Below are 27,642 nucleotides of genomic sequence, written 5' to 3'. Positions count from 1 at the left end.
TCCAGTACCAGGGTACTTAGTCAAGCAGATTGTGTTTCTTTACACCCCGAGATGATCTCTCTTGACGGCGGTTGGTGACAAGTGGCGTGGGGGACAGCAGCATCAAACAAACAGGTGGGTGTGCCGGTAGATGCTATACCTCCCGTAAGAGATGATCTTTTGTCAGAAGATAATTAGATACACTTTTTATGTATTATCTAGGAAAGGATGGAAAGAGGAATACAAAGAGTAAAGAAGGTTTTTTTTTTCATAACATAAAAGCAGCAGCAGGTTTAAATTCATAATAACTGAATACAAGCTGTTCTGTATGAGTCCAGAGGTTCTTTGTGTTTGTTACAACAAGATATCAGAACATTTCCTGCATCTTAAAACACCACAAGGAACTTTTAACTGGTAATGAAGCATAAACACATGAGGTAATAGTTTGAAGATTGGCAATTTCTTTGTGGTTTTTATAATTGTTGTCGATGCCAGATTTTGGTTTATCTCGTTGGATAAGTCTTGAAATCAAAACTGATTTTTATGGCTTGAGTTCTGAGGAGTGAAGCTGCTCGGTAGCCTGGTGGTACGGTACGGCAGTAAAACAAGTTTGCTTTGTTTCACCGTACATTAAGTCATCTATGTATCCTGAAAACAGCTATTAAAAAGGATAATATGATGCTTCCTTTCACTCACTGGCTAGATTAAGGCGGTGCTCGTACTGGTTTTGTCCACAGGGGCCGCCAGAATCAACAACAGTGAAAGTTCCTTCGTAGTGGCTTTAAAGATGGCTGCTGTCGTTTTTGTTAGTAACTGACGATTATGTTTAAAGTTGCTAAACACTCACTTCAAAGCGGATTTAGTTTCCATGAATTAGAAATCGATGTTTGAGTGTTTTAATCACATATATCTTGGTCTATATCTCATCTGTGTGTCAGTATCAGGCCCAAAACTGGCAAAAAAAAGTCCCTTGGTAGATATTCTTAAGTAATTCAGCGCTTGTAATTTCCTGGAAAATTATAAAAATGACTCATCCTGAATTCAGGGGCGAATACTAATTTATCCTCCGATAAACGCTCTCTTAATTTTTATGGCAGAGTCGTGGATGTATGAATAGAAGGACGCCACCAGAGCGGAGCTTTGTTCAACCTCAAGGATTACTGCACAAAAACACAAGTTTTTATCTTGAATCACCGTTATGGAGGAAACTCGATCGTAGTTAATGGATAAAGTATTATCTGATGTCCTTCGTCTGCTATGCCTCAACTCTGGACTGATAGCTTAGCTTTGTTGCTCAAGCAACTGCTAACTTCTGCTAAGCAGCAGCCTCCCAAAAACACATGATTCAAGAACGATTGGAGATAATTGGTAACTTCTGCTAACGTAGCTGCCGTGTAGTAGTTAGCTCGAAGCTGTGGGGCTGGCAGTCTTATGTGCTGCCTCCCCAGGGTGCCAATCAATATCTGTGACAACCCTCCTCCCTAAGTGCCTGTTTTTACAGGAAACGAGCCCAAAGGAAGACGGTCTTTGGAGCCAATTTTCATAGTGGCCGAGCCTTTAAATTACACTGTTACGTGAAGCACTGGGCCCCAAAAAGACTTTCCCATAAGCTTACATTGTGAGAGAAGCTGCTGTAAAGCGGTGCATACATTTTTTTGAGCCACACGAGCCTAACCTTTTTGGCTTCCTCCTCCTCAAAGCAGCTTTCGCAGGAATAAACCAGACTCTCCAAAACTGTCTCCAGATTTCAGTCGTTAGATCCACGCATGTACTACTATGCTGAAGCAAGCAGCACTCCACTAGCTGTTTAACAAAGTCATTTCTTCAGTTGACGGTGTGAGGCCTCTGTTTTGATGATTGGTAACGTTAATTCATTTTAATAAACCCCCTTTTTGAGCTCAGTCCAAGCCTAAAGTAGCAAAAAAACCCACAACTTTCAATATATCTCTCAAACTTTTAAATTTCCATGGCCTGTCATTCCTTTTTAGACGTCATTCTCAGTGAATTGCCCCATAATTTTTCATCCATATTCAAGGGCAGTTAACAGTGACGCACAAATACCCCATCTGCAACTGCAGAACATTCTGAGTACGAGAAGAAAACCTTGGCAGAACAATGACTCGTCTGGGAACTGCTAGTCTGTTGTGGCATTACATTATCTTCTCAAAAGAAAGGCAGACAAACAAATGACTGAAAAGACTGAAACATTGTTGCACAGTGAAGTTTCAGTTCTGACTTTAAAACACTTGTGTTAAGATGATCATCGGCTCTCAGGATGCTGCCCATGTCTGATTTTTACTTTAAGCTTAATTTAAAATTGGTCACAAACTTATTTTTATCAAAGTAATTAAGCCTTTAGAGATAATTGCCTAAATCCACTCATCTTTTTTTTTTCTGGAGCATCAGTTAATTGTTTTCATGAAAAAGAAGGAAGACAAATAATGGGATGAAGTCTTATCGCTGATAAATGTCAGCAGGAAGTCGTGACACTTGCTAAACACGTAATGATTTCCACTTGTGCGCATAATAAAATCAAACAAATTACACATTTTCCAAGTACATGAGGACTTGACGTTCCCCTGCTCGAGCGCAGTCTCTGGACTCATTTGAGGTCCTGATTTAGGAAACATGAACTACATGTCAGTGTTACTGTTTCACGGAGCTGAACGGTAAACAACAAGTCCCATGATAAGCTCCCAAATGACCAATTAAGGACATTTTGTCTTGGAAGGGTGATCTCAACGACGCGAGGCTTAACAGATGGATTTTTCTTCGAGATTGCACATAGCTGTAGCTAAATGAGAGCTTTTTCTACTGTATATTTACATCCATTGTCACGATTTCAGCATTACACATTCTCATTCTTTACATTTTCCCATTTCATTTTTCAATTATTCAACATAAGCCAGAAGATCAATGCATGAAAAACTGAATAACTAATCCCCATATAAAGTTAGCATCACTTTGCACTTAGCGCTGGCAGTGCATAATGACACTGATTGTGTCATCCACAATGTCAAGCAGAAGCTACTTTTTTTCTCTATTGCAGCGGTTTCGACATTTGCGTGGGCGCATTAGACGCATTTTAACATCATTCCCCGAAACCATTTCTACAACAGAGCGACGTTTTATTAGCGAGAACACATCACCATATAGGAAAATAATGTGACGGTCTCAGCGCATCTAGTGCTTAACATTGTGAGACTGCACCTAGTTGTCATCCTGTCATGTGGCCGGGTAGCGTACTGTACATACACGGCTACGGGAAGACTTGCTGGAAATGGGTTGAAGGCCTATTAGAGGTAATGAATGGTTGTCAACCTCGGGGCACTCTGCATGTTCGGCACGTCACGTAGAAATGAGACAGTCTTTTGAAAAGAGAAAATTGACCACAGAGTTGAAAGTGTTTTTCTTTACAGTATATGTTCAGTTTCTCAGAACGAATGTGACAACTGATTTATATTATCGAAGGCTTCTATGGAGATATATTTGATCCTGTAAGATAAGACTGTAGCAGGGTCACGGTTATTATCAAGCACCGTCAAGATACCTCACACATGGACATGTGTTACACTTGCTACCTGGTGCTGGGAGTTGTTTTTTTTTTGGCATACCCATTATTTCCCCTGAATTTCATCACTTATTTTTAGAAAGGCCCATCTTGTTAAATTGGCACCTAAACATCTGTTGACCTGTGCACTATTCCAGACACTGATTTTTTTTTTTTTTTTAAGCAAGACTCCTTGGCATGTTGGCAGTTGCTCAGTGTAACATCATTGAGGGGGCTGTTGTCTAGTTTTGGCTCAAGGCGTTCAGTTTGGGCGCGTGCTTGGCAGCCCTATAAAAGAAAGACCATAACGGCTCACGATTCACTGGCCACTAATTGGAATGTCACTCCGCAACGCTGGGAGATATGAATACGGCCCGTTAAAGACATACATGAGCACAAACACTTTCATTCATGTTCTGCATCGAAATTGAATTTCAGAAATGAAATCCCCGCATTAGTAATTGATTTTAACCAGTTTCATTACAAATGGGTCTCGATGGCTAATTTACTTTTACAAGATTGTACATGAACATTATGAGCTGTTAGAGCATTAATACTGCAACTACTCGAAAATGCTGAAACAACTTCCCGCGGTGTACTCTGTGTATTAAATTTCCACCGGGGCCACCCAATGCTAATGACGCATGCACTTGTGTTCCTGTGCAGCACTTTGGATTAAAATGTCCACATTGTGGGACTGCGTTTGTTATGTGTTGATATTACGGTGTCAAAAAACTCTATTAAAATGGGTTAAAATAATGGCTGTTGTTACTTGTAGACCTTAATACTGTAACAACTGATCCCACTGAGTGCTGATGTATGGTTTGGCGCTTGACTGGGCAATAGAGCTGGGTTTTCAAAGTAAAGGACTATAAGACAGAGGTCTAATATAATAGGAAAGCGAAAGAACAGCCATAGTTTGAGCCGAGCACAACTAGGTTAAGACAAAAAGCTAAATATATAAATGTAAAGCAAAAAAATATCTCTCTGTCTGTCTGTAATTTGCATATCTCGAGAACCGTTCGTCCGATTTACTTCACACGTGGCAGGTTTGTTGCTGAGGATCCGAGGAAGTGCAGTGTTGAATTTGGTGCAGTTTGGACGTGCGACAGGCTCATCTCATGGGGAAGCAGACATAAACAAAATGGAGCTTAGTATGCTGCAACAACTTGCTGTTCTAATGCGTTTCCATTAGAAAAGAAACAAAAGCTAAAGGTTAAACGAGTCTGGATTGGTGGGGAGACGTCATCAACAGAAGGTTTGCTATTCTTCAGCGAGAACTGGAAGTGGAGATTTTATGTCTCTGTCAACTGTAGTATGCTAGCTAAACTTTAGCCTCCATGGCCAGAATAAAAGATGTGGATTAGCGTTGTGCAGCAACTTGCCATGGTAGTATCGCGTTTCCGTTAGCAAAAAAGCAGAAGTTAATTGAGTCTGGATGAGCGGGCAGTCGAGGTCAGCACATGTTTTCTGTTCTATTTCCATCAACAGTAGCATGCTAGCTAACGTTAGCCTCAAGGTCTTGATTGTTTACCGTTGCTGGGCAGGACCTTCAGCTGCCTCTCTCATTGTCATCCAGACTTTAAATCGTAAATATGAAACATGTTTGATATTATCTGCCCCCGGTGAGTCTGTGAGCAGTTCAGGAGGCTTAAGACTGGATCTGTAAACCCCTCACATTATCAGATAATCTGTGTCAAACAGCATGTTTTTTGAACAGGCACTTCTGTACGCTGGTATTTAGTAGTTTCACTGGAGGAATTTCCTGTTCTTCTCCTAAGAGAAAAGAGGAGGTCGCCATGTCAAACAAGCACAGCATTGTTAACACAGGATGACAAAGCTGTGATGCGATGATGTGAGTATTTTTGACAGTGATATGTTTAGTGGAGTTGACAGCGAATTGTTATTGTTAGTGGAAAGACGATGCAGCAAAATCCATATATGAAAAGCAGATAAATTGTTGGAGTTAACTTTGGCAGGGTTGTCAGTTCAAAATATTTTATTTGTGTTGTCCTAACTAATCTGCTGTCTTGTCTGACTTTTCATCGTCCTTACACTCTTGACCCTGATCTTGGTGCACGTTATAATTGGTGCATCGATTTGACTCATAGTTTGTCAGAGGCATGTGTGTCTCTGTTTTCCATGTCTGGGGAGACATTGATCTAATTAGAAGTCTTCATTAGTCAGCTGCAGAGTGCAGTGTCATGCTTAAGGAATGATGTTCAGGCCCTGCTCCCCCCCAAAGAAACACAATGCAGAGCGTTGTCTGAATAAAAAACAGAGGGCTGTTTTCAGCCGCCCGTGCAGGACCGCAGGATGCAAGACAACAAAAGGGAGAGTTCATACAGAGGGTTCGTGTTTCTCTTGTAAAATGCAGTCTGGCTTTCTTGCTTGAATTTGTTGTACATCTGAGTTGTTATTGTGCAGTGGATTCAACTGGATAAACGAAAAAGGTTCATGTCATCAGAGAACAGTGTATCCCAACCTTTTTTGTCAGACCTATTCCCAAAGCCCTGTCAGATGAGCTTCAGCCACACCAACGTCATGTTGAATTAATTTTTACACTTGTGTGTATTGTTACCCTCCAATACTGTTTTCACAAATGAGTGATACAGTAAAGGTGGTTTGGCAGTGCGTGTATTTGAGCTACTTCATCACTTAGGCTAGCGGGGCAGAAGCTGCAACATGTTGAATAAATGTTTGAAAAAGTTAGGCAAACCTAATGGATTAAGAGTAGTACCTAATTTACTTTTAGCTAACAATGTCAACCATTTATGTATTGCTTTTAACATTTTAAACTTTATTAGTTAGCCTACTTTATGCTAACACTGTCAACTGTTTATTTATCACTAAGCTTACAATTCCAGCTACATGTATTGCTTTTAGCTATCTATTTCAACCATTCATCTTATACCTTTGGCTAATAATTTAAACTGTTCATTCATTACTTTTAGCTAACAACCTCAACCGTTTATTTAAATTGTTCGCTAAAAGTTTAGGCAAGGCTAAATTGTTGAAATTGTTGAATAAAAGCAGCTAACAATGTCAACTGATCATTTATTGCTTTTAGCAAACTATTTCAAACATCAATTAGCTAACAATTTAGGCTTTAGATAATTATTTCAACCATTTATCATATACTTATCATACTTTTAGCTAACCAGTTTTCTGCGCACATCTACCTTGTTAACCACAGCACGTAGTGTTCAGTGTTACAACTAACTCTTTATATTCTCTGTAAAACAACATGAAAATATGCAATGTCAGGTTACACTTTCAAAATAAAGGCAACAAAAGCACTTTGTTATGTTTAGAAAAACATCATGGTGTGCCCTTAAATGCATTACTTTATGTTTTATATGTTCTTATATGTTCAATTAAAAAAGAAAAAAAACATTACTTCCTTTAATTGCCTATGGGCTTGCCTGGGTGAAAGTCCTATGAGTGACCCATCTGAATACATCCTGATGCCTGGTTGGTATTCATCAATGAGAAGACAGTAATTTTCATTTATAGCGTGTAAACACTACAAGTTTGATTTGTTTTTCATATACTGACGATCCACTTTAATTTCAGATGGGTATACATATCTTGAATAAAGCTATGTAATTACATAAACACTCACGTGTTTTTAAAAGCTTTGTGTAATGAAACACTTGAGTTTGGGATTTTATACTGCACTTCTACAGATTTTTAATTTCCTCATTTCGCAATCTCCGTGCACTGCTGGAGATTTCTCACTGCAGCCATTAATTAAATTGTTAACTTTTATTTCAGAGACATGAGTGTGCATACAAACCACCATCATAACAAGATGGGATACAGCACAGCCGGGATCATGAATTACTGCGCTGTCGAATGAAGAATTGGTAGCACTGGACCTCTATCTTTCGTCCACTAACCATGGGAAGTGCAGAGGAAATGCACGGATGGCCAGTAAAAATGAGCATGCCGAGTGTTTTGGCCGTGGTGACGGCCTTTTCTATGATTCCTGGCGGGGTGCTGAGCGGTACTCAAGGTCTGGAAGCCCAACAAATGGCCCAGGGGTCCACTCATCTGCACCGTCGCCTGAAGAGAGGCTGGATCTGGAAACAGTTTCTAGTCCTGGAGGAAGCTTCTCCTCACTTTATTGGCAAGGTACCACTTCAGATTGAATGTCCGCCATGTCCTTAATACGGTGCTTCCCTTTGAAATTGCATGTTTACTGATCTGAGAGAAATTGAACAAAAATAAGCTTTCATGCACCCTCCCCTCTGTCTTTTAGCTCAAATCTGACTCTGACCGAGGTGAGTTTTCTATCAAGTACATATTATCGGGAGAAGGCGCCGGCGACGTGTTTGAAATGGATGAGTATTCTGGTGACATCCGGACCCTGAAGAGGCTCGACCGTGAGGAAAAGGCCTTCTACGTCCTTCGAGCCCAGGCTATCAGCAGGAGGACCAATGAACCAGAGGAGCCCGAGTCAGAGTTTATCATCACGGTGCAGGACATCAATGACAATGTCCCCCAGTTCCAGAACGAACCGTATGTGTCCAGCATCCCTGAGATGTGTCCAACCGGTACGTTTAAGAACGGCATGACAGCACTCCTTTAGCAGTAAAGTACAGAAGGACAGGCAAGGAGAAAAAAGACATAATTTGGGTGGGGGGTTACAATGTCAGTCAACAACTTTAGTTCGGACAGAAATATCTTAATTATTGGAGGAGCTGCTCTGAAATTTTGAGCACAAATGGTGATACCATTTATGGATTATAAGATTAAAGATGGCTCCTATTCACACCAATAAGAATTGCTTCGCTGCCGCAAACTCTAAGAAAGTTTCTTACTTCCAGGGATATGCAACCCCCCTAAATATGCCCAGTGTTCATCCCATTATGCCTCTGGCCAAGCTGAGCGATGTGAACCAATCCTGAGACAAACACAAACTTTTCCTGGCTTTGTAAAAGTTTTCCAAACCTCAAAATTTTAAGATCGTATTTGTAAGAAAGTTGATTTTTGAGTCTTATTCCCGACTCGTCAAACACTTTGGAGTGGCGACCGTTCTGACCTACCGTCTCAAAGTATTTGACAAGTTGGGAATTGGACTCCAAAATCAAATTTACTTACAAATAGGGCCTTTAACATCCCGAAAAACTATTTATTGTTGAGTGTTATCCCAAGGTCGTCAAAAATGCTGACTGGTTTGTAAAGCTCTGCCAAACTCTCTCAAAAACACTCCCATCAACCTCAGCTGTACTTGTATTTTGTGGTGATTCTCAATTGCTAGCATGCTAAAGCTCAGACCAAAGGTTCCTAATGCAACTAAACCGCTTCAGGGGAAAGTTGCCGACACGCCGGCTGCTGGCGTTGACTGCGACTCGGCTTGTCAAGTCGCCCCTCGCCCTTTTTAGCACATAATGTATGTAATCAACGTAATCAGCACCTACTGCTTAATTGACAACTTGGTGCTCTTCTGCTTCGCCCGCCTTCACGGCCACTCTCCGCCGCACTCTCTCTTTCTCTCCCACGCACTCGCTTTGCAACGCACACGCCTTTTTCTCACCATTTCATCATCACTACACATGCAACTATAGCGAGTAACCCACTATCGCTGTGCACCTTCATACTTCTAATTCCAGCTATAAAAAAGCCTGAAAAGCCGGCAGATATGATACACCGTCTCGTCTGGTCGCATTTGTTTGATCTGGCAGGTTTTCGGAAAGTTGTGGACCGAATCTTTGGTCTGAACTGGACTTAACGCACTACAGATCCCCTACTTGATCTCTATACCTGGGGGATAGTTTAACATTTTGGGATATGTGCTTTTTCATATGCTGAAAGCAGTAGCCTCTAAACCTCGCTAATTAAATCTGAGGGGCATTCACTTCCTGGAGTCATCAAGGACTTACTGCTCAACCAGACTTTCGGGGAATTGTTGTTTTCACACTGTTTAGTTTGTATGCTAAGCTAAGCTAAATGGCTAACTGTTAGCTCCAGCTACATATTCTCTGTTGGCAAAAATGAGAATCTTTCACTTATATTTTTGTAGTTTTCTAGTTTCAGAGAGCTGTCTGTTTAAAATATTACTCATAAAGCGAGTGATGAGTTTTGTTTACAAATAAAAGCTAACATTTTCCATTCAGGAGATAAAAACGTGGCTTTATTGTCTTTAGGGCTTTACTTTGAAATGAATTCTCTTAACTTGAATCTCAACCGAAGACAATGAACGAAAGGTTATATTATTGTCTGTCATCTGTCCCCATTCAGGAAATCAAAGCTATTGGATTCTAAGTCGTAGCTCTGATGCCTTAAATTTCTTAAATAATGTTATTATATCCGCTGCCCTTTCATACCACAAACATTACCATTTCAATTTATATGTAATCTGCTTTTTGCGGCATAATATCTCACTTGTAATAAATCATAATGCATTTGACTCGGGGTAAAAAGGGAAAGTGAAAAGGGGGAAGGTTGGAGTGCGGGCGACTGAAAATAAGAAATAAATCCCTGCCTGTGAGAGAAAAAACAGAGTGCTCTCTGGGAAAAAAAAGAAAAGGATGATAAAGACAAGAGGGAGCTGAGAGAGGGAAAGATATTGTAGAAAGCAAGGTGAGGAGAAGGATACGGTCGGCGGGGAAAAGGGAGGTAAGTGTGAAAGATAGAGAGGTGAAACTGAATCAGGGTGTGCGAAGGAGAGAAATTGAGGGGCAGGTGGATGGTGAGAGAGATGTCGCTATAGGGCTGAGGAGGCTGTCACACACACCTGCACAGCCTTACTGAGTTGTGAAAGGCCGGCGCTGCCTCCCCGCCCCCACTCCCCCTTTGTCAACATCCCTCCTCCAACCCTCCCTCCCTCCCTCGCCTCTTCCATTTCCAGTGCTCCCCCCTCTGAGCCAGACAGACAGACCCTGCGGGACTGTGGCATAATCACTTTATTTCCCCGTCGACTGGAACTGCTGCCTGAGCTGACTCTGACTGTGTGATCCGCTCCCCACCCCCGCCCTCCCCCTCCCCCTCCCCCCTACAGGGACCACGGTGGCCCAGGTGACAGCCACAGATGCTGATGATCCCATGTTTGGAAACCACGCCAAGCTCATCTACTCCATCCTGCAGGGGGAGCCCTACTTCTCCGTGGAGCCGAAGACGGGTAACCGCCGACTAGATACAGACGCTTTGAAAGGATGAGATCACACAAAAACGGAAAATAAAGTAAAATGGCGACACTTCATACCTAAACGCGTGAAAAGGTCGACTGCAAGCGTTCCCTAAACAACACGACTGATGCAGTTTGCTGGACCTTCGTCGTACGGTCACATTTTGGTTAGGTTTAGGAAAACAAAGTGGTTTTCGGTTAAAATCACTGTGTTGCTTCCGATATAAACAAACCTACAAAAGTAACTTTCATTAAGTCCATTACGTGACATAGCTTTTGACATAAAAAGATGGCTTTTGAGTCTCATTCCCAACTCGTCAAATACCGACGCTGTGATTTTCCCCAGCTCTTTTTGAAGCTATCAGTAGGTAACGACTGAATTTTCATCTCTGGGGTATGAGGGAGGCGCACGAGAGATTTCGGCTGTGGAGAAATCATGTTTAACTTTAAAAAAGACACAAGGGCAGAAATGTTTTCGAGACGAGATGCCGTCTTGTCTTCGGGCTTTGCCCCTCTGGTCCTAGTCACTTTTCACATGTCAGACACTGTTTCTCACTTTCTCACACAGAGTTGTATCGAATCCCCGGACGACTTCATCTCCTAAAATAACTTTTCACGGATTCAGCTTCTCCTTTAGACTGCCGGGAATAATGTAGAGTGTTTATTGGTTCAACTGATGTCACTGCATGTGCACTTACACTGTTTCACTGTGTAATACCGAGGTCAGCTACAACACTTCCCACACACATTGTTGACCTGACTGTGCAGAGTTGGGGGAATTATTGACGTCAGAAACAAACTGTTTAAATGTAAATGAATGCAACATTTAAAAAGGGCACGTCTGACTTTTTTAGGGATCCAATCATAAGTTTTCAGGAGTGGGCAGCAGTTGTCTCCAAACCAAGCTCGTGGCTTCACTTGAGCTGTTAGGATTTAGATTTTTAACTTCATCGACGTTAAAACACCAAAACCAATAGAAAAACTTCTACAAGAGAGCACTTACTTTGTAGCTTCATCCTGATATATTTTACTCCTCTGTGACTTGTGTTCGCTCGTTTATTTCGAGTCAATTCCACTTTTAAATCGACCTTATAATATGAAACACACTTATCCTCAGCAGATGTGCTGTTAACTTTTCCTTGATAACGTGCTTAAAACAACAGTGCTGAGCTGTTTAAGGAATTGATTTTGCCTTTTTTTAAAAACACAAATGAAACTAAAGATGTGTTTTTGAAAGTACTGAAAGGCAGGCGAACAAGATTGCTGGTTTTGGGGAAAGATAAAGAAAACATCTGCCTTACAGATGTGTCAGATGTGTTCGCAATACAATAGTTTGCTGAAAAGCTTATGTCATCTAATTGAAATGGAAAAATATCACATAAATGCACCAGGTTGATGTGATCCTCAGTTTAAATTGTCCTCTGAAAGCCCTCTTGATTTGTGCATTGATCGTTTCTGTAGACTTTAAAGGTTAAGTTCTCCCAAAAATGAAAATGTAGTCCTCATGCTGATGGAAAGTCCGGTGAAGTTTTGTATCCCACAAAACATTTTCCGGACCTTCACAGCAAAACAGCTTTGCAGCAGTCTCGTGGACAACTAATGTAGATGGGGACATAAAAAGCTCCCTGAAAGTCTGAAAGCCCAGAGATCCCAAATTGATTTGAAAAGATGTTATTCACCTCCTTTTTAAAGCCAAAATCTTCACTGTAGCTGCTGAGCTAAAGTGCACACACCGTCTGAAGTGAGTCCACCAGCTCAAAATATTGTCTTTTCAAATCAATTTAGGCTCTCAGGGCTACCAGAGACTTGGGATTATGGCGGGCAAGCTGTATGGAGCCGTTTCATGATTTCTTGGAGGCTCTAGGCTTTAAAATAAGTCCCCATCTACTTCAGTTGTTTAGGAGAATTTGTTTTGTTTTGTTTTGTGGACGACGAAACTTGATCCCAATTTCCATCTGGCATGAGGCTGAGTAGATAATGTCTGAACTTTCATTTTTGGGTGAACTTATCCTTTAAAAGGGACTTTGTAGTTTTTGGAGAAGTAATCCAAACTCAGAGTTTTAATATTTACAATATTGATGAGGTAATAATACAGATAAATGTTTCCATAAGTGAATAAACGAGCTGTTCTCAGAGGAAAATAAGCAACAGTGTTTGAAGCTAGAAAGGTGGCAGGGTCCGCCACATATAAACAACAGTATGGAATTGTGTTGTCTTTTAAGGTCAGTTTGTTTATTCAGTTTGTTCGGCCATGAAAGTTTGTTTATTTAGTTTGTTTAGGCATAAAAAAATCAGTCAATGAAGATTTTTCTCTTCTGGTTGAAATTTCTTCCCCCAAACTACTCGGTGCACCTTTGAGGGGCTCTCCGAGTTTACTTTCATTTGGTAAAAAAAAAAAATAAAAAAGAAGAAAGTAGAAAGTCGGAAAACCACCCACAGATAAACTCACCTCGCCTCTCTGTGCCTCTCCTCCGCCCGCAGGGATCATCGTTACATCCTGGCCCGACATGGACCGCGAGGCCAGGGAGCAGTACCTGGTGGTGGTGCAGGTGAAAGACATGCTGGGCCTCAGCGGCGGCTACTCCTCCTCCACCACAGTCACAGTCAGCCTGACTGATGTCAACGACAATGGACCCATATTCCAGCACCGTGAGTCACTCATCCTGCATGAGTCACAGTGATGCAAACACCGGGCCATACAACACTGAGGGGAATCAATGAAAGAGTACAAAGCATCGCAGACTGCCGGGAGATGTTTGATATTATACCTACGAGGTATTTATTTGATCACTCTTCTCCGGTTCGGGTGGGTGGTTTCTTGTGCTGCCAGCGCCGCAGTCGGCCGTACACGTCTCGTTATTCAGACGGCAGCCAAAATTAAAAGGAGACAGTCGAGGAGCGAGAGCGAGAGAGAGTGGAGGAGACGGGGGGGTGTTGTGTTCATCGGCGTGTGCACACGTACATGTGTCGCCCACTGGATGAATTTAATCATTCACACATGAGAGGACATTTGTCATGACCTTTGGAAACAAACCTAGCCCTTCCCAGCGATAAACCCCGCTAAATGAATGCCCAGGGAAGAAATCAATTCTGTAGAAAATGAGACGGCGAGGACGATACTTTTAACTATTAATATCACATTCGCATTCACTGCCGGTGCGACTGTAACCCACGGACTCCATGTTCAGTCAAAAGGGCCTTATTAATATTGTACGGCCACACTTCACTTTGAACTGTTGCCCTGTGTTTTGTCACATAATTGCAAATTATTATCAGCGGGGATTTGTGTTTTTTTTCCTCTCCCCACGAGCAGCTGTTTGCTGTCGAGTTCCTCGCTGTTGTGGCATCCATCCAAATAGAGTCCCTCAAAGACACAATCACATTTTCTCATCTTCTTATTAGAGTCAGGCTGGGATTATGTGGAGTTGCCACAATTTATCTGCGACTCACACAAATTGACCCTCCACCACAGTGCTCCCACGTCTTATCACTAGCAAACTCTCTTGACTAGCGCCTGACAACTCGCTGACGAGTTGTGTAGGCGACGTCTCGGTGAAGAAACTTTTTCTTTCATTTTTGTCGTTCGGTATCATTCAGATTGGGTATTTCTTTTGATATCCCGTTCCAGCGTTCAACTTCTCAAGCCGTTGCTGTCAACATAAATCGTTTCCTGAATGTCTTTTTTCTCTTTTTCAGACCTGTACGCTTTTGCCATTCCTGAAAATGCGGCTGTGGGCACCACGGTTGGCAGGATTATGGCAGAGGATGCAGACGTTGGCATCAATGCCAGGATGACTTACAGTCTGGAGGACGACCTGGAGGAAAGCTCTACTTTCGTAATCGAAACGGACCCGGTGACGCAGGAGGGAGTGGTCGTGCTAGCCAAGGTGAGTACACAGTACAGTCTCTCCATGTCTGATACCTGAATATATATATAAAGTATGAAATTGTGTTTATTTCATGACTGAATAAACACAATTTCATACTGTTTTACTTTGTTTATATGTGGCGGGCCCTGCCACCTGTCTAGCTTCAAACACCGTATTTTCCCCTGAGAACAGCTTGTTTATTCAGTTATAGAAAAAATAAATATTTCTGTGTTTGTATATTAAAAATAAATCTTAAAATCCTGAGTTTGAACATCTTCTCCAAAACTACATAGTGCCCCTTTAATATCTAAGGCACAGAAGCCTTTAGGTTCAACGTTATTTTTACAAAAAAACTATAGGCAAATTACCAACATGAATTTAAAAAACAAAAAACAAATCATTGCACCTGATGGAGGGCATGGCAGCATGTCCAGGCACTCCCCAATAATCATGCGAGCGTGCTCGCAGACAGACAGACAGACAGCTGGCGGACCGCGGCAGCATCAGCATTAAACCACACAGATACACAAGCAATCAACGACAAAAAAAAATAAATAAAAAATCTAATTATTCCTTTAAAAATTAATGAGCCTACCAGACGCAACAGTGCGACAGCTTGGCACCGGGACGCAATAATCACACACAGTCGCACACCTGGCGGAAAGTAGCAATATCGACACCCCTCCAGGTCACGGACATGCAGGGGCGTCGTCTGAGCCCATATGTACAGGGAGGTAGTCTATGCTGGGCTACAACACAAGAAGACGTTTGATGATTTCAGTGCTGAAACTGGCCAGTTTTGATCTCAATAACACATTGGAAGACGGGCCTTCATCCCTCTTGGGGAAACTTTTGTTTTTGGAGCGCTCCACAACTTGTCTTTTGTTGCCCCTGTCCCGACTTGTTTGAAGCGTGTCGCTCGCATCAAATTCGGGATATATTTACAAAAATCAATGAATGAAAATCCACTCTTGGAATCAGGGTTGCATAACGAACTCAAATCAACAGCAGTCGGCATTTATTTTTGGGAAATACACTGAGAATCGGAGAGTTATTACTTCCTGGAAAATCCTGAAAAAAAGCTTAGCTTAGCACAAAGACTGGAAACAGGGGGAGAAAACTAGCCTGCCACCAACCAAAGCCGAGAGAATCCACCTACCAGCTAGTGTTCACTAATAAATATAGTTTTCCTTGGTGTTACAGTATGTGCAGGACTATGTCTTAGCTTGACTATATGAACTTGCTAGCTAGCTGTGAAGCTACAGCCATCAGCCAGTTAGCTTAGCTTTGCACAAAGAGAGGAAAAGTTAATAACTGACTGATTTAGATCTGACTATGTGTTAGGAGCCTTGTGATTGGATAAACCTGAGCTCTGTATATTCAAGTTAAAATGAGTCGTATACAGAATAATACTGTGTTGGATTACTCTTGTTGTCCTCTTCGTTCTTTATTTGTTCCTATACAACATGATCCTATTATAGCACAGGAGATTGCCGTGATAATGAAATTAAAAAAGAAAGAAACATTATTGACTCTGTCTCTGAATCATTTTGGGAATCCGGTAATGGTCCACATGCTGTTTTCTTATTACTAGCATCATAATGTTAATGGAAAACACAGCATTATTTAAGTGCGTGCTCACAGCTGGCAGTTTATTGACATTGACTGAACAATTTTTAGCATCCAGTCTGACTCATCCTGCTCTCATCGGGATAATCATCCGTCTTAAGTACAAGTTGGCAAAACATATTTGAAAAGCTGCGGACTCCGCATGCTGACGAGCAGCCTCTGTTTATACCACGAGTTATTCAAAGGTGTCTCTTTCCTTCACAGCCTTTGGACTTTGAAACTAAAAGACGTTTTGTCATGGCTGCAGAGGCAGTCAATGACCACGAGGACCTTCGTTTTCTGACTCTGGAGGAGTTCAGGGACAGGACGACGCTCAAGATTGTCGTGGAGGATGTCGACGAGCCGCCCGTCTTCCTCTCTCCGGTCTACGAGTGGAAAGTTCCTGAGAATGCAGCTGTGGGGACCGTGGTTGGCAGCGTTGACGCCAGAGACACTGACATAGTCAACAAGCCCGTCAGGTAACGCGAACCCCGTCTAGAGCAGGAAGAATGGCATCTGCCACCCGTACTGCCAGTGGGATAATGACGAGGTAGATACCCAGGCTGGTGGGGGCGTAACGTCCCTAGACAGGCTGCCCTAGACAGCTTCCTCCACAGGGTGAAAAATCATTCCATTTCAAATAATGTTACTGGCTCGGTGCATCCATTTTTACCCTTGATCTCTGGATACCCTGTACATGGTCATATTTATCTCGTATTACTTTAGTAGGAAATGAGCCCTGCTGAATAAATCATGACGATTTTTTTTTTTTTAGTTTTTTTTTTTTTCATACCTCACAGGCTTTTCTATCTATTGCCGTGGTATTATCACAAAGCGGCGTGGCTAGGACGTGGGAATGTAATAAAGCACCATACGAGGTGGCATATGGAATTGAGATTTGCAGTCATTTGCAAGTGGGGCACGTTGCAGAGGAGACAGCAGCAGTACTGGTGCCTGTAGTCCATCTCAACAGAGCTTAAGAGTGGCAGGTGCTGCATATCATCCTCAGTCTAGCGTCTATTACTGTCCCTTTGGTGACAGTGTCTCGTTGATTAATATATTCAAGCTGACATTTTAGAGGTTTCCACAGTTCTACTAAATATGATTAAGTTTGCTTTGGTCAAATTGGCTTGTTTCCCACGTCGTTATCTGTAATGTGGCACACACACACACACAAATGATTCATTACTTGGCTTGTTTTCAAAAGCGGTTGCTCTAATTTACCATTTGTGTTAAAATCACTCGTGATAATGAGGGCTAAAAGGTGCGGAGGTGTGAAAGACCTGCGCAAGAACACAGCAAACAGTCGCTTCATGAATGTTTCTACATGCTGTGGGTGATACATTTTTGTTCCTTTAGGTTTATTTTTTACAAGCGCTAACTTTTCACCCTTTATCACAAGGAAAAAGACAGCGGGATGTGTATTATGTCAGCGCAGCGGCAGCACCTGTATCGCCGTGCAGACAGACGATTATTCAATTTCAAAAACGGCTGCACAAAGTTCCTGTTCCTCTCTGTTTACAAGATACCCTGTCTTACTCTTTTTAAAGTGATTTTCGCTCACTTCTGAGAAATAGAGGAAAGGCTGCGGTCAGATTAGAAATGAAATTCAATTAAAATACACAAAAGTTTTGTCTTTGCCATCTGCGTGAGATGCTTTGTTTTCAGCTGAGTTGTTGTGTTTGTGTCACTCCAGCCTGTGTGTGTCTGTGCATAGTCTCTTTGTTGGATATCTGTCAACAGATTAAAAAATTGAGCAGTTTGCCTAATTAATCTCCCTGTGGTATCGCCATGTTGTGTTTGCCCAGAAAACAACCTGCTAAATGTGTGTCTCCACCATTTTTCCTTTCAGATATTCACTTGACAGAAGGAGCGACGCCGCAAAAGTCTTCAAAATCGACCCAAACAATGGGACGATAAGTGTCGCTAAATCTCTGGACAGAGAGGCCTCAGACTGGCACAACGTGACTGTTGAAGCAAAGGAAATATGTAAGGATGATTTCATTTTTCTTTTTACGAAAACATTTTCTAGATATGCGTAATCATTATTGCTTGCTCATGAAACCTGTCCAGGATTAACTGACAATGTGTTCAAGCCAAATCTTTGTCTACAACAGTAATTCCCAACCAGCAGCTGCCAGAGACACACGGAAAGATTGCTCAGTAATTTAACTCATTTGAAAAAAGAACATTTTTGCATTTTTAAAAAATGTATCCATATGCTGAGTCGGCTGTAACACCCAAACAAGATGCATTGCAGCTGAGTGCACAGAAACTAAAGCAAGCGGAGAGCTAGGCTAACTGTAAGGCTACCTGTAAGGCTACCTAAAAAGAAATGAAAATGGTTGAAATAGATGCTAAAAGTAATGAATAAATGGTTTAAAGTTTTAGCCGAGGCCACTAGTAAACAATTCAATTAGCTAGTTAGCTACTTGTTGGCTAATGGTTGAGATTCATCGCTAAAAGTATCGAGTAAATGGTTGAAATTGCTAACTGTTAGCTAAAAAATGATTAATGATGGAAATAATAAGTTAAAAATTACGACAGTGAAAATAGTTACCTAAATGTAATGAAAAACTGGATAAACGTTAAATATCAATGGATAAGTGATTAAAATAGCTTAAAGTAATTAATCAACTGGTTAAAACATGCTTAGCTAAAAATGATGGATAGGCTAACTGACTGATATTTAGCCATAAGCAGTAAAAATTAAAAGCTAAAAGTGTTGAATAAACAGTTGAAGTTAGTTACAAGTATTGATAAACTGTTAAAAAACTGAAAAGTGATGAGTAAATGGTGAAATGGTGAAACTGTTAGGCAACGAATCAACAATTCAATTAGCCAGTTAGCTATAAGTAGGCTAATGGTTGACACTGATATGCCTCATGAATAAATAGTTCAATTTGTTAGCTCCAAGTAGGCTAATGTCTGAAATGTCAAAAGGTTGGTATTTTGGACCAACAAGCCAGGGGAAAGGTTTAAAGGCATTTATTGGTCTGCTCAGGAGAAAGGGTTGTAGATAATGACTCAGGCGAGTGGTGCAGCAGGTGGTGGTGTAGCTGGGGCTCACGCTACTGGAAGGTAGAGGCTGAGGTGAGGGCACAGGTGAATGAGACGCAGGTGGATCCACAGAGGCATTGCTGTCAAACAAAGTATCACTAGAGCAAAAATTATGAGTGATAAGCATGAGTCGTTTTGCCATAAATACCAGGGTGACGAGTGGGAACAATCTGGCAGCGAGTGGAGGGACGACCGGATTATTTAAGATGGCGCTGATGATTAGATGGGCTGCAGGCGTGTGAGAGGCCAGGGAAGCCACGTCCAACCTCAGGGCACAAAGAAACAAAACATTAGCACAGGACACAGAAAAAACACCACTAAAGTCCACAATCATCACATAATGAATGGTTGAAATCATAAGGTGTTAGCAAAACTGAAGAATTATTGAAATAGTTAGCGATAAATAGCCAAAATTAATGGGTAAATGATTAAAACAGCTAAAAGTAAAGAATGAACAGGTAAAATAGTTAGCTAAAGTCGATGGAGAGGCTAAATTACTGAAGTAAAATGGTCAAAATGAACAAAAGAAATGACTAAACGTTTCGAAAAAGTTAGCTAAAGGTAGGCTAATGAAAAGACGGTTGATACAGTTAACTACATAAAACAGTTAGCTAAAAAGTAGGCCAATGGATGGGTGGTTAAAACGTCATGGTCCCACGTCAGCAGTATAAACCTGACTGAACCTCCTACACATTGACAGTTTGAGAACATTATTTTATGCCAATAATGCTAAAAAAAAACAAACATCCAGTTTAAAATGAATTGCTTGAATTCATCTGACAGGGCTTTGGAGATAAGTATGACTAAAACATTGGTTGGGAATCTACTGATTTAGAGCATCCATAGAAAGATTAACTTTTTTTTTTTTTTACTGCTTTTTACTGTCCTGGTTTGGAGAAAGTAGTAAAAATGTTGACGCACGTTTTAAGCTGAGTCGTGTTTAGAGAAAAAGCAACATTTATCTGTCTTAAGTCTTATTTTGACAGAGCTTTTACAAAGCATTTATGATACATGCACCCAGTGGACTCCAGCAAATGTCTATCTTCACTACTGCAGCGCAGAACCATTTATCCTCCTCTGTGGTGGTGTTCATCAAAGTGCTGGACATAAACGACAATGTGCCAAGGCTTGCAAGAGATTACCAGCCATATATCTGTGAGGGAACACAGTCGGGAGAAGTATGTATATTATGATGCACTGATTCATGATTTACTATATAACAGTTTGGCATTGAGAATTTCCATGAACGTGGGCAGTGAAGTTATTATTATATTGCATTAGACAACTATTCTGTATATATATATATATATATATATATATATATTTATTTATTTTTTTTTACACATTGAAGGACTCACAATGAATCATGTGACTGCTGCACAGCACTATAGCTTCAATAATACATACATAACATTGTCACCTGCCGGATGAGAGTCCGTGTTGTATTTCTGAGAAAGGAAATACGAAGGGTAAACACGATGACGTAGACTTCTCAGTGTGTATTTGTGTTGCGCTTGTGTTGCTCATATTTCCTCTGTAACGTGTCTTTGTGTCTCTCAGGTCATTCAGCTGCTCAGCGCCGTCGATCCGGACGAGCCCGTGGAGGGACACCACTTCTACTTCTCTATGGTCCCTGACAAGAACATCAATCCAAACTTCACCATCAGAGATAATCAAGGTTACAGTCAATAAGATCAATCAGTCGGATAATTATAAAGTCGTTACCGCCACTGTGGTTCCCTTCGGCAAGGCAGGCTGCTGCTCAGTGGCCGGCAGATCAGACCGTCGTCGGGCTGATTGTTCTGATGTCAGGGTTGAGTGAGTAATGGTGCAGATAATGTAAAAATGTGTCACACACGTACTCAAGATATAGGAAAAAAATCCTCACTGGACAGCCGACTGAGGTTGATTCATTCAAGTATATGAATCAGATGATCTTATGATCAAAAACATTGATCTGAAACTCAATTCTGAGGCTGTTCTCTAAATAGTTTTTTAAATAAATAATAAAAAAATTATGTTTTAAAAGATGATTTAAAAGTATAAAGCAACAGAGGTATCTGTATCTGTTTGATTACCTTAATTATCTGTATACACATCTGTACTTGGAGTGGGCGTGGCTTCAACCAGAAGTGGGTGGGGCTAACCTGAAGTTGTTCGTTTAAAGGACAGCTTGACCCAAAATTGAAAATTCAGTCATTAGTTAATTACTCCAATACTGATAAAAGGTCAGGTGAAACATTTTTGTAGCTTAACAGTAAAACAGCTTTGCAGCGTTCTCTTAAACAACTGAAGTAGATGGAGACTCGTTTTAAAACGTTAAAAAACAAACATAAAATGGCTCCATACAGCTCGTCTGGCGTAATCAAAGTCTCAAGAAGCTCCTTAATCCCAATTCGATTTGAAAAAACATTCACTGTAGCTGCTAAGCTAAAAGCGTTAGCACGTACCCCACCTGAAGGGGCTGCATGCGCTCAACCGCGTCTCAAGGGTGTGAATGTTGTCTTTTAAAACCAATCAGGGCTTCCAGAGACTTAGATTATGCCAGACAAGCCGTATCGAGCCATTTTATAGTGTTTTGGGGTTGTTTTTGTGTGTTTTGAAACAATAATTATACAACAACAGTTGTTTAGGAGAACGCCGCAACGCCGTTTTGCTGTGAAGCTCTCAATGTGTTTTGAAGGCTGATGCAGATGCCTTCTTACCAAACCGAAGTAAAAGTGAAATACTTCTTCATACTCTATGGTTTGTGATTTAAAGAGAAGTTTAACATTCTGGGAGGAACAATTATCTGATTTCTTTGCCGTTAGTCAGAAGAGCAGATTCCGAGACAAGTATTGATCTTCTCATCTAGCTCTCGGCAAGGAAGCCGATAAAAGTATTTCAGTCCTAGTTGGGATTTTTGAACAAACAAAGCAGAAGTAAAAAAAAACAAAACAGAACAACTGGTGGTGGTGATGATGATGATAAAACTTGGAGATGTTCAATAGACAGTGAATAATGAAACAACCAGCAGGAAGCTAAAACAGCAATCATGCTAAATTGGATTGTGAAACTGATACTGCAGCAGAGTCGATCATAGATTCATTATCAACGAGTGGAAAGCTGTTTTTTTTTGTCCAAATTCAGTGAAATACAGTAGCAGAACTGAACTTTTACTGTTTGCGGTTGAATTTCCCTTCAAGTGCAGCTGCTGAATGATTCGGCACTGATGCCACGAGACCCTCAGCGTGGACTGAATTCATTGTATAACACCTCTTGCACCAAGACGTTTCCCTCTTGCAGATGGCATACTTTAAGCTGTGGGGCAAAAAAAAATGAATAAAAGAAAGCAGATGAAGTTACACTCGCTGACTGGAATAATGATGGTAAGCTACGGCTAAACCAGCAGCGGGATGACTGTGTGACAAAGGGTACTTTTATTTAAACGAACACTATGTACCTGTAAGTGCCACATTTTGAAATCCTTTTAGTGGGTTTCATCCTGCGAGGCTGACACCCTCTCAAGAAAGTCAATTTAAAGAGTGTTTGCCTTGTAGTCAGCGGGCAGTCGACCCTCTCTCCGGGTTTATAATGAAAATGGGCAGTGAAAAACTGAACCGATAGTGTTAAAGTGTGCGGCAGTGGGATGTGTGGAAGGATGAAATGTATGCAGGTGTACGGGTGGTTAGCCACGCAAGCACAGCCGTCCAGTCAGCAACCAGGAAATGAATAATGAAACAAGAAGGAACACGTTTAATAAAAGCACATTTCCATACGCCACGAGGCATATTTGACTCGCAAAAAGTTATTGTTCGAGTGCCAAATTTACTTTTGCACACACTGGAAATTATATTTGACAAAGCGTCCGGGCCTCTCAGAGAGCTTAGCTCAGAAATCCCCCCAAAATATCAGCTTGTTTTCTCGAAGGCCACTGAAAAGTGCACCTCTCGCTTCTCCCACTTTCAGATAATACAGCCGGCATCGTCGCACGCAGGAGCACTTTTACCCGCAAGGATCGGACCCAGTACCTCCTGCCCGTTGTGGTGACAGATAGCGGCTCTCCGGCCCTCTCCAGCACCAACACTCTGACCATCAGCGTGTGCAGCTGCCAGCCTGCCGGTCATTGTCCCACAGGAGGGGTTCACGCCATCGCCCTGTCGATGGGGGTCAGCCTGCAAACCTTGTTAGGGCTTCTGATCTGCCTGGTCACGCTCACAGGTAAGCGTGCTCGGTCTTGTCTTCATATCACAGGTCAGTCCACAATATCAGTCTCTGATATAATAAGAAGTAAAAGATTAAAAAAAAAGAGAGAGGAATAAACTGTTTTTATGGAGCTTAGTCCTTGGAAGTCTGAGCCATCTGGCATCAAAATCATCCCGGGGTCTGTCTTTAATGACAAACTAAGGCTGGAAGTTAGTTCTTTTAAATGATAGATGTTTAAATATGGAGCCCATAAACTGACAATAATGTCAAAGAAGCAGATTACATAGGTGCACATAAGGTTAATCATCTACATGTCGTACTGTACACAGCTGTACAGTATAGATGCAAAAGCAGGCAGCAGGCAAACACTAACAGTCGACTAGCTGCGATGTGATTTGCTGCCGTGCGGCACCGATCAGCTCGGATGCTGTGTATCTTTCACAAATCAAGGATTTTCTGGTATAACAGTTACGACCTCACTTAGCAGCTTTTTTCAAAACATCTGGCTGTTGAGGGTCCAAAGTAGACGAGTGCTCGGCTGAGAATATGTCTCTGTCAGCAAGGAAACGTAAAATCAACAATGAGAAACGTTTTAACAGCTGCTGAAAATGTCTGGCCCGTCTATCTTACCTGGTTTTAAAAATACAATATCTTTTACTGCTGCTTTTAGCTAAATGGTTGAGTCGTCTGATAAACTTAAACTTAACTTTGTCAGCTTTGGGGCTCCATGTTGTGACCTGACAGGTTTGTTAAAGACTAAATCTTGACTTTCAGAAGGGAAATGTTGTATTTTCATAATCCTCTCGACCCGTCAGACCTCTGTAAGGTCAAGAGCGACTCAAGTGGAAACACAGCAGACTGTTGATTTGCTAAAAAAAGAAATAAAATTACGCCGGAGAAGAATTACACAGATCTGTCACTCACAGATGTTTCTGGAGTTTGGCATTTGCACACATCGTTCAAACAGCCAATAAAAAAGGCTGCCGCAGGATCACCAAAGATCTCCTTCTGCCAATTCTTTGGCAAGACTTCCTCGAGACCTCGGCGAGATTTACGAGACACGTCTGACTAAGCGTGATTGCTCTTTCTGAGAGGCACGTTAGGAGCCGAGTTTGTTTTGTTTACACGAGAGGACTCAAGTGTGCTGGAGAGCTGATTTCTGCACCGTGGCTTCGCAGGATTTCACTAATGATGTCTACTGAGATTTTTGAGAAGAAAGGAAAGCAATGCCAGCTTTGAGTACGGCTAGACATCCATAATTACTTAACTCATAGTCATTAGCTGCAAGGTGACCAAGGATCAAACTCACCCCCAAAAAAGTCAGAATATTCCTTTAGGAAATTGGTAATTAAAGCGTTTAATGAAACTATGGCCGTCTCACTGATGTCACGTTACAAAAAAAGTCATTCTCTTTCAGCGGATCTGTCGAGCTAGAGCAGCTCCGCCTCGCATCACTTCGGCAAGTATCTAAACGTGTGTTGGACAGCCGGATTTTTCATTAACAAAATTTGCACTTTCATTTGAACGCCTACCCCCCCCACCCTGTTTAAAAACTCACCAGCGTGCCTTTAACACACACTTTTAAAAATGCTGAAAGCTTGCAGAGCGATGATGTCAGGTAATGAGCGGATTGGTTGCAATACATCAGCAGCAATGCCACCCGGGGACGTTGATGGGTTTGCATAGTGAAGAGCTTTATTATGACCTCAGCTGCTTTGTGTCCTCCCTGTGCCCATCACATGAAAGATTAATGGCGATACCTGCTATGCTAACATTCTGTCGGATGAGCGCAATACCCGGCGAAAAACACGGCAGGAGAAATAAACACCCTCTTTGCATTCTGTGCCACACGGCGCCGATAAAAGAAGTCTTTCTTTATGTGCGGGCTGAAATTAAAAAAATCATTTACAACCTAATTTACCCTCTTTTTTTTAATTCTTGCATCCACAACAAGTTGCAGAAAAACAAATCTGACTGCTGTTTTTTTTTTTCCTCCACATTCTCCGTGCATGCTCCATCAGGCACCCTGGATGCTTTTCTGTCACTAAGCTCATGCCCTGGTGTTTAACTGTAATGATCTCCTACTGGGTTGTGTCTGCAGTGCTGTCAATTCTAATGCTAATGCTGAGGAGACACAGGCGGAAGCAGCAGGAGGGCCTGGAGGTGGAGGCGAAGGATCTGGAGCTGCCTGAGACGGTGTCGCAGAAGGTGCTGTATTACGGAGAACCGGGGGGTTTGGGAGCAGACCTGGACTTCTGCCAGCCCGTCGTCCCGCTGCGCCCCCACCCGAGGAGGAGGGAGAGGAGGCTGCGGAGGGAGGACGTCAGGGCGAGCATACGGATGTCCCTCCGAGAGTCACACCTCATCGGGCCGGACGATGACGTCTTCAGGCAGTTTATTCTGGACAGGCTGGCGGAGGCCGATCAGGATCCTTACGTTCCCCCGTTCGACTGCCTAAGAACCTACGCTTACGAAGGGTCCGGGTCTCCCACTGGGTCCCTGAGCTCCCTGGGTTCGTCTACTTTGGAGCTCGGACCTGAGCCACCTGTTAGTAATCCCAAACCCTCCCTGGTTAGACTTACCCCGTGGTACGGGCCAGGAGGGGAAGACACCTTCTGAGGGGCTCTGCTGGCTGACAGTCGGTGTTTGTTTTGCTCAACCTTCTTCCGTAAATTCAAAGCTGCATTAATTTATATGTGGTTGCTTGGGAACAGTGGCACGGACACAATATAATCACATTATGAAGTTGTTGCGGCGGACGTGTTAGCAACAACAACATGGGCATTAATCTGCGCTCAAATATCTCTTCTTCCTCTAGCTCTTTGTTTTGTTCTCCATCAGCTCCTGAGAAAAATCACACGAGCTGCTCCACCATGTTTAGCTGGGTGCTTTATTTGTCTGCTGTGTTGCACAGTGAGTTTTATGCTGAAAATATACAGGTTGCTGATTCTTCCTTGGCTTGAAAACCAAACAATGACTCCAAAGAGGCTAAATTGCTGTTCAAGCTCCGGGGGAATGCAAAGATAATATTGATACATGCAGCTGTAACCAAGAATTTTTAGCCTTAACCAAATTTAAAGACGTTATTTGTAACATTCAGCCTCTAAATGTGGCTTTCCATCTCCCCCCACCATTGTTTTCATGTAACATGTCCGAATCATCTGACCCCACAAGCGGTTGCCAGTTTGCCAGCGGATGCCAACCGTTTTGTACTATTGGCTGACAAACAAAGCAAACGTTTAAAAAAAATATTAATTCATAATCAAAATAATGTTCAAAAGGAAAAGAGATACTTTTATTCTCTGCAGATGTATTATTTAAAAAAGATGGCAGATCCAAAAGTAAAAGATTTGTTTCTGACCCCTTCCAGCCCGATCACCAGATTAAAATGTTAACACTCCTGATGCTTTAACATTTGCACGTACCATATTAACATTTCTCCAACAGTTCTTCACATTACATGTTTATGACTCGACTCTCACATCAGGAGGTGGAGGGGATGGTGTTGGACAAGTCGACCAAGCCAGTGACCACTGTTCCTGACTGGGTTTCAACATTCGTTAGTGTCAAACCACTGGATTTTCTTTTATTGACGAAGGCCGACGGGATTTAATTTAATTTGTAGGCCTGACACATCAGCCTGACGTTGTTGTGCCGATTTTGACAGGAAGTCAGGACATCAGGCACTTCAAGCTAGAACACGATCTTTTCCTGACCCTGACCAGGAGGTTTGTGTGCTTAAACATAACCACAGAAGTTGTAACATTTACAAATTGGCTGTTTTGTTGATAGGGTTTAAGTGCACAGCAGCGTCAATATACCATAATGTGATCCAGCCACAACACCAGTTACTGCATGCAAACCTTCTCCCTCTCTTGACTGGATGAACTCCTGCTTTCTTTTTATTACAGCACGCTACATTACTGCATGTGGTTTCCTTGGTATTAGTCACTAATGCTAAGGTACTTAAGTCAGAAGCAATGTCACAATCTGGGCGCAGCAATATAATTCATCCATTATTGATTATTACAGTTATTACAGTGTGACACGTATTGTATAATACCGACAGTATTACGTAACTGTGGAGTTTGCATTTTTATACTATTTGTAATATTATTAAGCTCCTATTGCGTTGCTGCTTTATGTTGTTTTGGCTCTTAACATGTGTATTTGTATCATACATTATGAAATTATATAAATTAATGTATACTTCCCTTCTGATTTTGTTTCCCGATTGGAATTAAAGCTCACACACAAAA

The 27,642-nt window shown here is 41.8% G+C and overlaps 1 protein-coding gene across 1 annotated transcript; it reads left to right on the top strand.

Annotated features, from left to right (window-relative positions):
* Positions 1-27,632, top strand: cdh19 (cadherin 19, type 2). Its single transcript, XM_084340657.1, has 12 exons — positions 1-114; positions 7,307-7,666; positions 7,794-8,088; positions 10,536-10,655; positions 13,143-13,310; positions 14,358-14,548; positions 16,364-16,617; positions 17,991-18,127; positions 20,255-20,376; positions 20,759-20,876; positions 23,147-23,398; positions 25,485-27,632. Exons 2-12 carry the CDS (start codon positions 7,433-7,435, stop codon positions 26,000-26,002), a joined length of 2,409 nt encoding a protein of 802 aa, XP_084196783.1. The 5' UTR covers positions 1-114; positions 7,307-7,432; the 3' UTR covers positions 26,003-27,632.
* The last annotated feature ends 10 nt before the right edge of the window (positions 27,633-27,642 follow it).

This window comes from Pagrus pagrus (genome assembly GCF_965226575.1).
Source record: "Pagrus pagrus genome assembly, chromosome: 20".
NCBI classification, from domain to species: Eukaryota; Metazoa; Chordata; class Actinopteri; order Spariformes; family Sparidae; genus Pagrus; species Pagrus pagrus.
The sequence above is the reverse complement of the archived record's forward strand: the minus strand, read 5'-3'. Positions and strand labels throughout refer to the sequence as shown.

Excerpts from the sequence above, each read along its gene's own strand:
- cdh19 (XM_084340657.1), top strand. The coding sequence starts at position 7,433 with ATGGGAAGTGCAGAGGAAATGCACGGATGGCCAGTAAAAATGAGCATG. Across the intron at positions 8,089-10,535 it reads CCCTGAGATGTGTCCAACCG|GGACCACGGTGGCCCAGGTG; the intron begins GTACGTTTAAGA and ends TCCCCCCTACAG. Across the intron at positions 20,877-23,146 it reads CACCATCAGAGATAATCAAG|ATAATACAGCCGGCATCGTC; the intron begins GTTACAGTCAAT and ends TCCCACTTTCAG.